Genomic DNA, 16821 nt, shown 5'->3' with positions numbered 1-16821 from the left:
GTATTTCTTCCAAATATTTCTCCTTTGATTTTTCAGGAGCTTTTCCAGGATTTCCTTGTGAAGTTCTTTCAGTATTTTTAGTTTCAGTAGTTTCAGAAGCAAAGCAAGTTTCAAAAAGGATATGCTTGTGGAACTTCAGGATGTATTCCTAGACGGGCTTCAGGAGACATTCCTAAATGGTCTCGAGGAGAAATTTCTTATGGAACCAAAATCACTGGAGAAGTTCCCGGATGATTTTCTGAAGGAACCCTCAAAATATTTGGGTGGAGGAATTTCTGGTGGAGTTCGTGAAAGAATTTTTGAAAGAATTTATTTACACATTTATGGAAGAACTTCAGAGTGGAATTGTGAACTTCAGAAAATTTTCTTGGAGGAGCTGCAGAAGAAATTTCTGTAGAAACTCTTTAAGATCTCTTTGTATATCTCCTTGAGGAAATCCTGGAGGAATTCTGGGTTGGACTTCAGGAAGAATTCCTATAAGAACGATGGGTTTCTGGGAGGCATCAGGTAGAATTCTTAAAACAGCTTCATCAAGACTTTCTGGAAGAGTTCTAGAAGATATTCAATGAGGATTTCTTAATTCCCAAATTCCTAAATGCCAAAATTCCAAAACTCATAAATTCATGAATCCCTAATTTCATAAATTGCTAAATTCCTAAATTTCTAGATTTCTAAAATCGCGAATTCCTGAATTTCTAAATTCTTGCATCTCTAAGTTCCTTAGTTCCTTAATTCGTCGCCGCTCACAACCAGGACGTTAGGCAAGAAGATTCACGCTACGATTGTGTGCTATTTAATAGATGGTATCTATGCCTCCCATTCACATTCTGTCGTTTCATACTTGTTCGAGCCCTAGCGCTACGGCTTTCAATCTGTTGATTTTTAAATAATAACTTTTGATAGTTAGATAAGTGATAAGATAAGCGCTGTGATCTAACTTCGTTTCCCCCTGTGACCATAATCTTTTCATCTGCACAAATCATCCAATTTCTATTCCCGTTTTCTCTGTATTTCAAAATTATTTATTTTTCACTCTCATTTTTCACAAACTGGATTTTTAGAAATACAGATAAAACTAACTATTGATGAAACGTTATGTTAATTTTCATTTGGCATGAAATGTTTTATGGTTTCAATTCGAACGACTTTCATACAAGCAGTGCGGGTACGACTTGCAACTTCTGCAAAAAACGTGGAACTGAATATTCCGGCTGGTTTTCAGTTGCCTATGTACGGATTTACAATCTGTATTCGCTAAGGAAATCCTGATAACCTACAGATTGTACCTGGAAAGAATCATGACAATTGAACTATAAACACGTGAGGTAAATCGGGGCAAAGTTGCCGTTCCACTCTTTTTGCAAGGGTTGATACTAGCAGTGTTAATGTTGAAATTTAATGGTACAACCAAATCAACGAGTGTCTCCAAACTTACGATAGACCCAGAAATTTATATATCTTGATCCGGAGTTGTTTTTTATACGACTACCAAATTCACTTCAAAGTTGAGTATTATAAAGTTTAATATTTATTTAATATTGACTTCTATAGTAGTTTTTTAAACCACCGATCAAGCCACTAAAGAGATGATTTTTTCTTCATCAAATGGTGTAATGGCGATTCCAAAGGTCATTCAATCCACTCCAAAGTAGGATTGTTCTTGAACTAGGTCCGATAATGATCCAACTTGACAATTTGATTTTATTGGTCTAGATCCACTAGTCGTAACTAGAAAGTCTGGATTTTTTTTTCGTGAGGCCGCGCACTACTGGATCTAGTTTTTTTTTTTATTATTTGCGGAGGTTTTGTAACATTGAACCATGTCCATGTCAAATTAAAATTAAATTACACAGGATTTTGTTTTTACACGATTTTTTTTGCTCGTATTTTTGATCGTGTGACTTCAATTTGCCACCAAACTCTTCGCAACATGTTTCAAAAAATCCAGAATAAATCAAAGAAAAATCAGATGGTAATTAATATACGTTAAACATTTAGGATGAGTGGAAAATTGAGAAAATGTAAATCGCGTAAAAACAAAATCCAGGGTATAATAAAATTGTATTTGCTTGAATGATAGGAGGTAGACAATTAGTTTGTAAAAAAATATTACTTTTTCATCCGCCCTTTTGCACACCGTCCGCTACCATGTCGGCTGGTAGTATAGCTACCATGGTTGAATATCGGTTGGTACGCTTGATCGAACGGAAACCTCGTCTACGAACGGATAGCGAAAGAGGATATGGGAACTTTGGGGCTTGGTTGGAGCTTCAACTCCTTGTTCCGTGGTTGTTTATCTCGAGCCGACGAACGAGACAGTCACGAGGAAGCCAGATTTTGTAACATAAAGAGGTGGCATGCAACTTACCTTTTTTCCCTCAGGGGCTGCCTACTCTGCTATTCGAGGGTTGGTCGCCATCCTAGCGACCAACCCTCGAACAGCAGAGTAGGCAGCCCCTGAGGGAAGAAAGGTAAGTTGCATGCTACATCTTTATGTTATAGTCTATTTCATCTATCAGAAAATCGTTAAAATTCTAGAAAAGGATTTCTAGAAATGTTCTGGCCGTTTAATAATCCTTACTTTCTTCCTATTGCAACATATGCTGGTAATGGAGGCTTAAGGAATTCATAAAGCTTAAGTTCATCGTTCATCAATCTTTGTTTTGAATATATGCAAGAAATCTTTGTTCTGAATGTGCAAGAAAGTAGGGGGCGCCCAATAAAGGTTTCGCCAAGGGCGCTGAATTAGGAAATAAATCCTTGTGGGAATTTTAACATTTCCTATCGGAAATTCTGAATAACTGAATAACTAATTCGAGAGAATTTCATTTTTAACTTTGGAAAAGTTGCCCTTAAACATAGCAAAAAATATCTCGTGGGAAAATCAGACGATAGTTAAGTCAACGACGATAGCTTTTTTTTAATTTAAATTCAATTTATTTTCATTTTTTGTGTTCATACAATAGTGTCTCAGTTTAAGTGTTTGGCCACCTGGACCTTCATCTTCAGTTTTTTTTCCTTGTTTGTTTTGTAAAGATAATTGTTTTGTGTTCCAATTTTACATTTTAACCTTGAGGAGGCATTAGTTGATTTTAAAATTTGATAACCTGTCTAACTATTTACACTAATATTTACAATAAAAATTTGATAACCTAGATTGGAACTAGCGCTCTAATTGGAGCCTGATCCGAATGCAAGCAACAGACCCTAAGCTTTTCTTTACACTCACCAAAGCGTTCATGTAAGGTTTTTATCCAGGCCAGACGGTGGATCTCAGATGTTCTTGACCTGGGATGGGTGTTGAGGATCATCCTCAGGAACTTGTTTTGCACACGTTGGAGTTTCAGATGATGAGTCTTAGCGCAGCTCTCCCAGACCGGAATGCCGTATTCTGTCATAGGGAGGATGATTTGCTTGTAGACAGCAAGCTTATTTTTCAGGTATAAAGACGACCGGCGGTAGTTTCAACAAAACGTTACACTTTGTCACCGTCTTGTCAACCTGTTGCCTGAGTTGCTGTCGAGAGTCAAGCCAAGGTAGTTGGCCTCATTGACCCATTCCACAGTCGTGCCATTGAGGATGATTTTGCAGTTCTCTGCCTGAACAAGCCTAAGGGATTTATAGTGGGGGAAAATGATTTTTCGCCATGTTGATACAGATTTTTCAGCTGGTGAGTACTTAGTTGGAGTCTTGTCACAAGCGCTCTGATCACTCTACCGTGTTAGACGATGGAGGTGTCATCTGCGAACAGAGAAATGGAGGTTCGGGCATGTCGGAGATGAACAGATTAAAAAGCAGGGGCCCGAGGATACTGCCCTGAGGACGCCTGCTACGATGTTGTGCACATTGGAGCTCGCTCCGCTGATTGAAACCCGGAATGTCCTTGCCGACAGGTAATTGTTGATGATTTTCACCAGGTAGCTGGGAAGATTGTAGCGTTGTAGTTTGTACACCAGGTCATCATGCCATACATTGTCGAATGCCTTCTCGACATCGAGTAAGGCCATGGTGGATGTTTTTGAGACCAACTTGTTCCGTCTGAGGGCGTTGGTAACCCGAATCAGTTGGTGTACGGTTGACCGACCCCGGAAACCAAACTGTTCTTCGAGCAAGATGTTGAGATTTTCGGCAGACTCGAGTAACCGGTGATGAATAGCTTTTTCGAATCGCTTTTATAATCCTGAGAGAAGGCTTATGGGACGATAACTTTTGGGGAAGGAAGGATCTTTGCCACGCTTTCGAATGAGGATAACGTTCGCTGACTTCCAGGGCGATGGAAAGTAGTGGAGCCGGAGACACTGATTAACGGAGCACTCATGTGTTTGAGCTTGATATTCAGGATGTTGTCGAAGATTGGGGCCTTCATGTTCTTCGATGATTTTATATAGGCCGTCAATTCGCCAGCTGGAGATCTCCAACTCCTCCGAGAAGTCGTTGGGAATCAAATGAATGTTGTTAGCATGCTCGTTGACGGCTGCTTCGTGTGGACTGACGATGTTTTGCCCAAGATTGTGTCAGCTGACGAGGTGACGACCTATTTCAGCGACCTTCTCTGCAGGAGTTATCAAGCGATCCTTAGAGCCATTATTGTCTAGTGGGATCAAAGGTGGAATTAGTCGAGGCTTAGATTTTAGTCATTTTCCAGAACGGCTTTGCATAATCTGGGAGAGTGCGGATATTATTCGAGAAATCGTTGTTTAGGTCCACTATTCTGGCCTGGACAATTTTTGTGATTCGATTGCAGCGTGCCAAGCTCAGGCAGTCCAGTACGCTGAAACTGCCTGCGAGTGACATTCTGATGACATGGCTGATCGAGTCACACCACACGAAAGTCCGGAATATATACGCTCACCTCGGGCTTCATGTGTGTTTCCGTGATGAACGCCACGTCGATCTCCCTTTCGTCGAGGAGACCAACCAGCTCAATGATTTTGCTCTTAAGTGAGCAAGCGTTCCAATTGACCATACTCAGACTCACCCTAGCAGCCATTTTCAATGACGAACATGCCCAGGGTGAAGATCTGGTCGAAGCGTGTTTTGCACCCGCGTAGTCGCGATGCCAGTTGTGTGAAAATTGGAACTAGCTGCTCTGATGTCTAGAGCGGTGGGTCACCTTCAGCCAGAAGGGGCTCGTTGTCCTGACGACTGAATACAGGGGAAGGAAGTGGGGGCCATTTGCTAGTAGACGGAGCGTGTGATGTTAGAGCTTGAATCGATGCTGCAGCGGCCACCAGCCGTTTGTGAGGTTGCAAAGGTGGGAGGATTGAAATCGCACGACGGGGAGCCAGGATAGCTGGAAAGTTCACCTCGTCGAGAGTAGGAACACGGTTCTTCTTCGGCAGGGTCGCACTCTTCGTAAATTCCAAAAAGTTTCTCGAGATAATTCGTGTATTGCGAGGCACTAGTCGAGAAAACTTCAGAGAATACTCCACAGCAATTCGGTATCATAAGCGCCTTGCCGAAAGGAACTCGAAGAATGATGATTGAATAACCACCGAAACTTTCACGCTAGAATTCTCGAATTCTTCTGCGGATGCTTCTGGCGATGACTCATTTGCCGTATCATCATCAGAATTCCTGTCACTGTAGTCTTCTACCACTTATTAAAAGCTTCTAGTTTTACAATTCCTCGATTTTCCTTAAAACATGCAAACCTTTTCAAAATGGGTTCTTACCTTTGAATTTTTGGCATCGTTTGCCAAGACAGGACAAGCTCGTGTGTATCTTCGCAGAATTTGCAATGTAGTAGTCTCTGTTTTGACGATCTTCTGACTTTCGTCTCTTAATTGACTGCTGGAACGCTGCCAACAACTACAATTGCCTTATTATTATTATTATTATTATTATTACGTCACGCCACAGGAACTGCTGCGAGTTATTGTCTTCCTCTTTAATACGGATCTGATGAAATATTTCCTGAATATCAGAAGTAACAGCAACACCATACTTTCGGAAACGGAACAAATTAGCCACTGCTTAAGAGAGCTGATCTGGCCTTTTGAGGGCTTCTTAGGGTTTATAACCGCTCCGATTGGAAGGTACCATATTCCCCTTGGGTCTGCCGTAGAAAATATCCGATTCCGTAGCTTTATGCGCATATTTATTGGGCTCATATTCGCATATTTGTCAGTGCAGATAATGTTTCAATTTCGAATCACGATTCCAACGCTCCAGGCATTCAAGACGCCGCTGTGCCATGGTGTAGCTGTTGGGAAATTCAACCTGGTCCTTCTTTCAGATCGGACCGACCTCGAAATTGTTGCCCACTAGCCGGGTCGTAGCTTCCAGTATCATCAGTGCTCTCTCTTCCTCATTCGTCAGATAATGTACAGCCGGAAGAGTTCCCGTTTCTTCAATGGTGAAGATCTGCTTTACTGACTCATGAAGATTCTCATCCAGCTTAGTATGGGGAGAAAAAAATGTTGTCGAAATCTACGGGGCCCCAGGATTGTGTCTTTGGATGAGAAAATCAATCTCTCAAAATTTCTGCTCAATCGCTTGTTGCATAAAATGGCGCATTTGATTTGAAATTTGTTTGGGGATTTCAGCCAAAATATATAGGAATATACACCTCCGCCACTCTTTCGATCTGGAAATTGGTTCTGATTGTTCGATTGTGCTCAGAATTTCCACAGAACAATTTCACAGAAGATTATACGATGATGAAATGAACTTTAACTTAGCCTTCGGCTAACTGGTCCCATCTTCACTGCTTCTGGGCCCGTGCTATCTCCTTCCCTAATATTCAGTGGCAAAGCCAGGCGTAAATTGTCGATACCGATAAGAATCTTTGGTCTAGCGTTCTGTTAGCTACTTATCGATACTCCCTTCTAATGTGTGTGCCGTTTCGCTGCGTTATCTACCTGAAAACTCTGGTTCAGGAGGCTGATTGTTTGCTGTGTTTCACTTCGGGTTCGACCGTCACTACGCTTGTTGCATCCTTACCACACATGCCATGTAGTTGCCGAAGGTTTTCAGGTCAACGCGCTGGAATCCACGTTCACATCATCCTTCGGCCGGCGGGGAGCTTTGCTACCAGTTCTTGGAGGAGAGATGGATTCGACAAGTGAGCGCGTTCATCCGCTGCTTCGAAATGGTCGCACAACGCCTGTACTGCCATGCCGAATTCAATAAGTCCTTCCAACCTATCGGACCGTGGTGCTGGAATTTCTCGGACTTTGCGAAGGAGGGCATCGAATAATAACTCTGGACATCCAAACCGCATGCGAAGGGTTTCAATCACCGGAGGAACAGCTGTAGGCAACACCAACCGACATCGGACCTTTTCAAGCGCAGCACCGGACAAGCACCGTTGTATTCGGAGCATATTCTATCCATTCGTGAAACCACAGGTTTCTGTTGCGTAGCGGTAATTTGATATAAAAAACGGCCGTTCAGCTGGGTCGCCGGAGAATCAGGGAAGATGCTTTGCCAGGGACTTCTGCTACGTTTCGGCTATGCAGTCTTGGAAATCAAACAATAATTTTGATTTTTTCTCAACGTTACGACCACTTTTCGGGCATTCTTCAGTCTTCTTCAAAATTATCGTTTTACAGCCGAAGCGTAGCATAATTACCCGTATCAGTCGAACTCCCATAGGGCACTGCACGGACTGCTTTGTCTCTTTCTCACTGCAAAGAAATTAGAAAACAACAAGGCCAATGTAGTGTCGGAGGACGCAAATAAAAACACGTTCGTTTCAATGAATCTAAATTGTCAAAACTGTTTTATTAATTTCATGCCTACTATGATAACAATCTTTTTCAAGCATTCAAAGGTGTAGTATATTACACTGTTGTAACTTAATGGTTCATGATACTACAACTCCTCCTTTCCATTATTTCTATTTTGAACTGCTGAACCATGGATGTGCACATCATTAAACATAGTAATGCTATCGAATCTTTTATGCTTTCCAAATTGGACTTTCCTGGAATTATCAGAATTTCATTTACAATTATTTCTCTGCTCTATTAAAAAATACTTAGCTTTCATCCAATTGGCTGTACTTGTTCTCTTGATACGATGTATTCAAATATTCAATTAATTCTTCTTATTTATGTATGTCGATAAGCGAAATTCATTTCGTATCTGTAGCATGTACGAAGTTTTTTTTTTGATGACAGGCTCGGCAGTCAAATGGATATCGCTTTCGCCTCGTCGTGGGCTCAATCCCAGGCCAACTCCATTCTCCTACTCTGCATTTCCTCCCTACACTCCTCATGTTCTAGTAATCGCTAGAACTGGGAATGGACCTCCACACCGATTACATTTCTGTCTTACACCTTGCACTAGACTAATCTAAATCTTTTCCTACATCCAATTAGATTTCCATCAATTGCTTTTTCCGATCACATTGGTAATGCCTTAACCAAGGCGAACATATGCCTCCTAGAATCGAACTTTTTGAAATCCGTCCAAGAGCCCAAGTAATGGCATTTTTTTTAATTTACCCTTCAACACGCAACAACAAGCACGCAAAATACGGTCTCGTGTGGAATAAAGCACCTATAAGTCCTTGAAAGACAAACCTCTGTAAAGAAGCACCTACCTGCATATATTCCTTCTAAGCAGATAATATCAACTATATCAATCCCCCAAACGAAATGTCACCGCTTCAACCACTACAATACACGAATAAATTAACACAAAACTCCACTCACTAAAACACTATTCCTTTAATAACACTAATAATATTTTGCTCCTCGTCGCCAAATTGTAGTGTCGGAGGACGCAAATAAAAACACGTTCGTTTCAATGAATCTAAATTGTCAAAACTGTTTTATTAATTTCATGCCTACTATGATAACAATCTTTTTCAAGCATTCAAAGGTGTAGTATATTACACTGTTGTAACTTAATGGTTAATGATACTACAGCCAGTAAATGTCAAATTTCATGAAGAACGAAAGAGAATGAGATTCTTCCGTGCAGTGCCCTATTGCAATTTTCCAGAGACTGCCTTGCGGCCAACTTCGATCAAAACGGTGGAGCTCGCGGTAGGAATTCGCAATTGGTCGTCGGATTCGTTGGGCTCCGATTGACAGTGAGGAAAAACCGTGCAGCCACCTGGGCGCGCGTGTGTATTTCGCAGCAACCCATGAGCAGGGTTGCCACATTTAAATCTGTATATTTTCACCAAGAAATCTTCATATCTGTATCCCAAGCCAAAAAATCTGTATCCATCTAAACCCAATCAAAAAGGTTTTTGAGTAAACTTTGTTTTGAAAAAGATGTAAATTCAATAATATGTGAATAGAATCTGTCAAAAGTCTGTCATTAACTGTTGTAGCCATATACGCAACAGCTTTAGTGGACCAACCACATTGCTTAGTCACACTAAACAGAACTACTGAATAATTGCTTCTGGATATGTGAAAAAGGCTAGATCTGATTTTCTTTAATTATTGCTTGAGCTTTTTCTGAGACCCCTGTAATCAAATATAGTCTGAACATTTTTTACGGTGCATAGTCTGGTTTCAAAATCATTGATTCGCATGAACTGTCAATAGAAGGTAAAACTAGAGTCAACATGTTCTTTCTCTTTAAATTAAGATTTTGCTAATTTGAGCATAGCCTTCAATAAGATCAGTTTGGTGAAGAATATAAATTTATAATCCTCAAACCTCATAGAAAACAAATATTTATTAATAGTAATTATTTATATGGGGCCCTCCTTAGCCGTGCGGTAAGATGCACGGCTACAAAGCAAGACCATGCTGAGGGTGGCTGGGTTCGAATCCCGGTGCCGGTCTAGGCAATTTTCGGATTGGAAATTGTCTCGACTTCCCTGGGCATAAAAGTATCATCGTGCTAGCCTCATGATATACGAATGCAAAAATGTTAACTTGGCTTAGAAACCTCGCAGTGAATAAATGTGGAAGTGCTTAATGAACACTAAGCTGCGAGGCGGCTCTGTCCCAGTGTGGGGATGTAATGCCAATAAGAAGAAGAAGACGAAGAACCCTTTCGGCCAAATGGTCTGGTCGGCCAAATGGTATATTTGACCAAACAACTTTCAGCCTAGTGGCCCTCGGTCAATGGAATTCGGCCGAACGGTTTTCGGCCAAACGGCCTTTCCCCGCCTTTGCTCCAGCTTCCGAGTTTTTGTTTCAGCCCTGCCGTCCTATTTAGTCACGCTTAGTCGACATCTAAGAAGCTTTCCCAAGGAACAATTGGATGCTTCTAAAAAACACTTGAGTTTAAAAGAAGCTTAATTACAGCATCCGTAGCTGAATAAATTGATAGTTGAATCGATAGTTTATTAAAACAAACTAGCATTTACTAAAAAGCTTTTATTCCACAAATGCTTAGTGTTTAAATTAAAAGCTGAATCAACCATTTGATATGCAAACAAAGTGACTTCTGTTCTGCTATCCGTCGATAGTTGATCTATTAACTGTCTAAAAGCTTCTACAGATCATATTAACGCTGATGATAAACTTCTACATATGTGCTGAATAACATATTTTACTTATGTTTGAATATCATTTAGTTAAGCTTATGACCGGCTAATGTGAATAGCAGCAGTGAACTACACTTTTATTCAAACATAACATATTGAGTCTCCGTAAAAGTTCTTTTAAAAGCGTAATAGGCGTTCTTTATATGATTTGTTCAAATAAGACACGAATACAGAATAATCACTTAACATTATGTGTACGCGTTCCTTAGTTCAGCTCTATTCTTAATTCTTTGGCAATACGGTTCGTTTTGTTTTGCTGCTCAACAATGGACAAAATTTACAAGAAATACAAAAAAAGTGGATCATTCCATAGACATTTGAAACGTGCACGAGAGAAATACGAAGATGTTGTTAAAAATATTTGTTGCACACCTGCATCTAATGCAAAAAATGAGCAACTTGTTCACACGACGATCACTGGATCCGAAAACATACCCGGCGAATCGACTCGACGTAAGTTGACCCGTTTTACCATATCAACCATGAAAACAAATAAAACAATAAATATAAAAACTATTTTCTTTTTAAGACCGTTGTGAAGTGCATGCACAAGCCATGAGCTTGGAAAAACAGAGCGATATCCCAGATTCGAACGGGCACTCTGATGACACTTCTGAGGAGAATAACGAAGATCCTGCAGTTCAAGTCTTCACTGGTTCTGAAGAAAAGGACATCAATATTTCTATGAAATCGTGGTCTTTACGGCACAATATTACTCATCGGGCGTTGAAAGACTTGCTACAAATAATGAGGCATCAGTACAATGACCAACGATTACCTGCTGATCCTCGGACATTACTTGATACTCCACAATCTACGGGAAAATTGTGCATCGAAATGGCCGGTGGGAAATATTGGCATTTTGGACTTCAAAAGTGTTTAGAACATTGGTTTGTTGAACTTGCTGAAGACATCTCAATAAGCATCAACATCAATATAGACGGTCTACCGATACACAAAAGTTCGAAATTCCAATTGTGGCCTATTCTATGTAATGTCCACAGCTTCTCCAACCTAAAACCAATGCCTGTTGGAATTTTCTTTGGAAAATCCAAACCCACAAACGTAAATGATTTTTTGACACCATTTGTCAATGAACTTATTCCCATTTTACAAAACGGATGTACTGTAAATGGCCACAAAATCAAGACCAAAATCAGATGTTTTATTTGTGATTCACCTGCTCGGGCTTTCGTAAAAGGTGGGTTCATTTACAGATTTAAAATATATGTAATAACAAATATAAGTTTATTGATTTTACTATTTAATTTAATTTAATATTTAACATTTCAGGTGTTGCAAACTTCAACAGCAAAAATGGGTGTCTAAAATGCACGATACAGGGCGAATATTCACATGTCTCACGCACAGTTGTCTTTCCATCATTGCACTGCACACATCGAACGGATGAAAAATTTCGCAACAAAATGTATGAGAAACATCACAATGGCGAAGAATCTCCCATCTTGAGAATTACTGATGTCGACATGATCAAGGATTTTGTAGTAGCCGACTCTCTCCACCTTTTAGATCTGGGCGTGATGAAAAGACTTCTTATTGGTTGGAGAGATGGTACATTGGGATTTTCCGGAAAACTTAGTGCATTTCAAATTCAAAAATTATCGGAGAGAATCACTAGAATCAGACTACCTTGCGAGTTCCACCGTAAAATAAGATCCTTAGATTGCTTAGCATTTTGGAAAGGCACTGAATGGCGAACATTTTTGAATTACATCGGTATTGTCGTGTTACGTGATATGTTAAATGAAGCATCATACTACCATTTCCTCCTTTTGTTCACTGCGGTTACGATTTGTTCCTCAAATTTCTATGCCAGTTTGAGGCCTCTTGCACAAACTCTATTTGAAAAATTCATCGAGGAGTTCAGAAATATTTACGGGGAAGAGTATATCACTAGTAATATACACAATCTGGAACACGTGGTAGCTGACGTTGAGAGGTTTGGATCTTTGGATTCCATTTCTGCATACCCTTTTGAAAACTACTTAGCTCAGCTAAAAAGATGCCTACGACAAGGGAACAATTGTTTGGAACAAGTGGCAAATAGAATCCTTGAGAAAAGTACTGGACTCTCGGAAAAGGATTCTCGAGAAACAAGCAAACTATTATTTCCGAACTTGTTCAAACGAAATAACAACATATATTGTTCAATTCGGGAGGGACTACTTTTGAATCAATCGTTTGAGAACTCGTGGTTTCTATCAAATCAGAATGAAATAGTCAAATTGTTTGACGCTTCATACGATGAACAAAATCAAATTGTCATTCGAGGCTTTTCCGTGAAATTACCTGAAGACTTTTTCGTATTGCCAATTCGCTCTTCTTTTTTAGGTATATATAAAGCAAACATATCTTTGACCAATCCTTCAAAGCCTTATCGCCCATCAGACATTATTTGTAAATATGTAGTAATAAGCTATAAGGATGGCTACCATGTTTTTGTGCCAGTGTTACACACATTTTTGTAATAAAAAGTATATTATATAAATAAATCTAATTATTCTAAAAAAAACAGTTTATCGATTTTTATTTGATTGTTATCATATTTCGAATGATGTACAGGAATTCGATATTTTAATTATTGTCAATCCATCAAACAGCACTAAACAGTAACAAAAAACAATGGTCGAAAAGAATAAAATATTGAACAAAACCTCAAAAACGAACTAAAATCGCACCTTCATGCCAAGCAATTAAAACCAACTGAAACCAAATCTTCATGGTTAACACAGAATTCACAAAATGTGACAAATCATTACGACGAACTGTAATTAGGATCCCAATCCTCCACCTTGCTCACTACCATCTCGCTGCCCGAAACCTCACTGTTAGATGATTTACTCGATTGTGAATCATCGTCTGTCGAGAGGCTTCCATCACTCTTAGAACTTCTGATTGAAGCAACAGTCACTGAAAAACAAAACAAGATCAATCAATCACAAGAAAGAAAAGAGATCGTCAAAACTACCTGTAGCTTGCGCCTTTTTCTGTCTTTTTGCTCTTCGATGAATTGTTGGTTGGCGCAAACCCTTAGCTTCGTTTCGTTTTTTAGCATTCCTTGTGATTTGTTTGAAAAAATGTTCAAGAAGCTGCCTGGAGAAAGTCATATTCACACTGCGGACAATAGCAAAGAATGTGTCCAGGATGTTGGTACAATTCTTGATTGCCAATTTGATAGCAGTGGTGCGACTTGCCCCACTCCATGAACATTTCATCATTACGCCTCGTTCGAAGAAATGATCCACAAGTGTATACGAAATGTTCAGTCCGTTGCAGTTGTCACCAACAAAACCAACGATCTTTTTCATGTAAGAGGTCTGTAAATATGTAATATAAATTTTCTGTGAGTCCAAGAACAGTGCATAAATTTCGCAACTTTGAATTCGTCGAACAGGTAGATTGAGGTTAAGGAATCGCTCCTGATAAAACTTTCCTGTTTTTCTGTATCTTCGTTTATATTTTTTTACAAAAACAAATTGATTGAATAATAAAAAACGGTCACAAAGATAATTCAATACTTACGAAACGCTTTGCGTAGATTTCATCCGCTAGGTTCTTCTCCAGCTCATGGATTTGTTCGATGCATGACACCGGAGAAAATTTTATGTCATCCTCATTGTCATCGAACGGTTTCGTTTGGGCACGTAAAGCTGCAGCAAGCTTAACGTCCATATCACTTTTAAAAGATGCCATCATAGTCCCAACTGCCGAAATTTCTTGTTTCATTTTGGAGCACTCATATTCGATTTTTTCCGTAACGGGCTTAACGATGTAGTCAACATCAATAGGTTCCTGTAATGTACATATACATTATAAATAAAATATCTCAAACACACAGTAAAGCAATTCCGTACTTGTTGGTAATACATGTATTCACCCTCCGTCGTAATCGCCTGATTTCCGTCCAAAACTGATTGTCCTTCTTCGGAGACAGGTACTGTTGTCACGAAAACGGGTTGTTCGGAAGCTAACTGCGTGGCGACGTTATTTACCGGATTCATACTTGCAGAGCAGAGCAAGTTGTGTGATGGTTCAGGATGATTCTGAGAATCATTGACGATCGATTGATTGACGGTATTCGATTCTGTCCCTGATACCGTACTGGAGGTACTGTGATTTCCTGAAAAGTGGACACCCAAATGTTTTAAGACAGTAATAAAATATATTGAAAAACATACCATCTGCTGGAACCAGATGATTGAAATCGAATCTTTGGCTGCTGCCATCCTTCATCGTTTTTTTTTGCTTTTTCTTCCGCGGTGCTGCGTCGGAGCTCTCCGTATTTTGTCCCGACAGCTCGGCTGCTTCCATTTCTGCTTCCTCGTAGGACGGTATATACTTCCTTTTGACGTTGCACACAATTTTACTCCAACTGGTGCATGGTTCCGACTTTAGATTTGTCCGCAACTTGTTTACATTTTTACCGGGCCAAAACAGATACCCATCTCGGACCCATCGACACGGAACTGCGCTGAGGACATGTTTTCCCGCTTCTTTTGTTTGAACAACAACAAAATAATCTGGAATTAGATATTAAAATATAAAATTAGAATATATTTAAATTTTTGATGTTTCCAATATTTACCTTTTGATTGTTCCATTTTTCACGATAGCGAAAACATTTGCGTAAGATGCAATGACGGACGACAATGACAGCAGTATGAATAAGAGCGTGTCAAGCGTTGCATAGGTACGTCAAAACACAGGGCAGGGCAAAACCGAACGGAAAATGTTTACCACTGTGGTAAGATCACTTGTTCAGTTTTAAACCGATTGTTCAACGATGTTATCACAATGATTAAATGTGTCGAAAAAGTGAACTTTGTTCAGCTACATTATGTTGCACTGTCATTTGCTACAGCATTTATTCAATCTTGTCAAGCTTTTATATACGTTTAGTTACGTCTCATTTAACACCCAGGATAGCTCAGGTGGTATGCAGGCGACTATGGATTGATGGAGGCATGTTCAAATCCCATGTAGGTATTGAGATAAAATTAATTACCTAAATTTTCCAAATTCATAGTTCAATAAACTAACAGAATAAAAGTGATAATAAAAAGTTCAATATAGAAAAGAATCCTCATTTTTTCATAATATGTAATCTAATTGATTAATAGTTTTCCAATAGTTGTATAAAGGATGTTTAAAAATCATGTAATGCTTCTAAACGATTTATGAAATTTGTTATGCTTATTAAACAGATTGAAGGAAACTTTCAACGGCACCAAAAAACATAAAATATAAATTTTTAAACGAATATTATTCAACTGTAATGTTGTTTGTCTTTCTAAAGCCAAAAGCTGAATATAAACCTAAGAAAGCTGTATCAAAATAGTTCAGCGTGGAATAAACAAACTCACAAATGATTTATAACCTTTAATAAGCATAACTAATAACTTAATAATCGCAATTACGACATAAGATTGTTATCAGTAAATGATCATTGATTGAATAAATTCTCCAGATTTGCTTGAACAATGTGTGCGTAGCAGCTGCATACCAAGATACAACAACAACTATTCAATATCAAGCTGAAAGAAGGAGCATAAGATAAGTTTGTTCAACAGGCAAATGTTCCTTGGGTTCCCCTAAAGCAAAAATTTGTGTTTGTCTATTTTAGCTCATTAAAACTCATATTCACATATGTGGGTCTCAGTATGATAGTTACTATCAACTGTGTGTACAAAAAATAGTAAACCAATCGGTTTTAAATGTTGTGCATCCGCGAGTACGGCTTCGCACTGCCGGCGCCCTCACGAGTCGCAGTTGAGCGCTGATAGTTACTATCAACTCCCTCAAAGCTAACATGTTGTGCATCCGAGAGTACGGCTTCGCACTGCCGGCGCCCATATGGGTCTTGATTTTGCATTGAAAGTATTCTATTGTTCACCTAAAATCGCATTCCAACATCCCCTGAAAACATATTTTATTTTGGGATACTTGGGTCATTGTTTACATCTGTAGGAGCGAGTGAGGGACTGCTCACAAGTGCATGCATAAAGCAAACCGGAATTTAATTTGGATTTTAAATAAATTTGTTTGATTCATTATCTGTTTGCAAATAAACATGTATATTTTTAAATGTATGAAATTTGTATCCGTGTTGGTTAAGGGATCTCCATGTGGCCTTTTGGGTAATTTTGCCGAAGAAGAAAGTGCTTCGTACTACCATTCCACTTGCTGGCCTTCTTAGAGTACTTTTAACCTGGAACTAAAATCGTCTACCGTTTCGCTGATCGTTTGTCTAACCAGGGAAAACCGAACAGATCTATTATAATACTCCTTCTAGTGATCATGTTCTTCTTGATCGTCACGATAAGTGCTTGTGAATC

General features: G+C 39.3%; 3 protein-coding genes across 3 annotated transcripts in view; 2 read left to right on the top strand and 1 right to left on the bottom strand.

Annotated features, from left to right (window-relative positions):
* Window positions 1-16821, top strand: part of LOC134207953 (ethanolamine kinase) — a 37392-nt gene that overhangs the window by 18633 nt on the left and 1938 nt on the right. The gene's annotated exons all lie outside the window — the stretch shown is intronic.
* Window positions 10732-12954, top strand: LOC134219329 (uncharacterized). The gene is made up of 3 exons (XM_062698048.1): window positions 10732-10918; window positions 10995-11666; window positions 11759-12954. The coding sequence occupies exons 1-3, from the start codon at window positions 10732-10734 to the stop codon at window positions 12952-12954; spliced, it is 2055 nt and encodes a 684-aa protein (XP_062554032.1).
* On the bottom strand, window positions 13099-15188 carry LOC134217971 (uncharacterized). The gene is made up of 6 exons (XM_062696842.1): window positions 15072-15188; window positions 14665-15006; window positions 14341-14606; window positions 14009-14278; window positions 13455-13803; window positions 13099-13396 (listed from the first exon to the last, which is right to left on the bottom strand). The coding sequence occupies exons 1-6, from the start codon at window positions 15085-15087 to the stop codon at window positions 13242-13244; spliced, it is 1398 nt and encodes a 465-aa protein (XP_062552826.1). The 5' UTR covers window positions 15088-15188; the 3' UTR covers window positions 13099-13241.

The sequence above is a fragment of the Armigeres subalbatus genome, chromosome 1 (genome assembly GCF_024139115.2).
Source record: "Armigeres subalbatus isolate Guangzhou_Male chromosome 1, GZ_Asu_2, whole genome shotgun sequence".
Classification (NCBI taxonomy): Eukaryota; Metazoa; Arthropoda; class Insecta; order Diptera; family Culicidae; genus Armigeres; species Armigeres subalbatus.
Note: the sequence above shows the minus strand (reverse complement) of the source record. Positions and strands in the feature narration are given on the sequence as shown.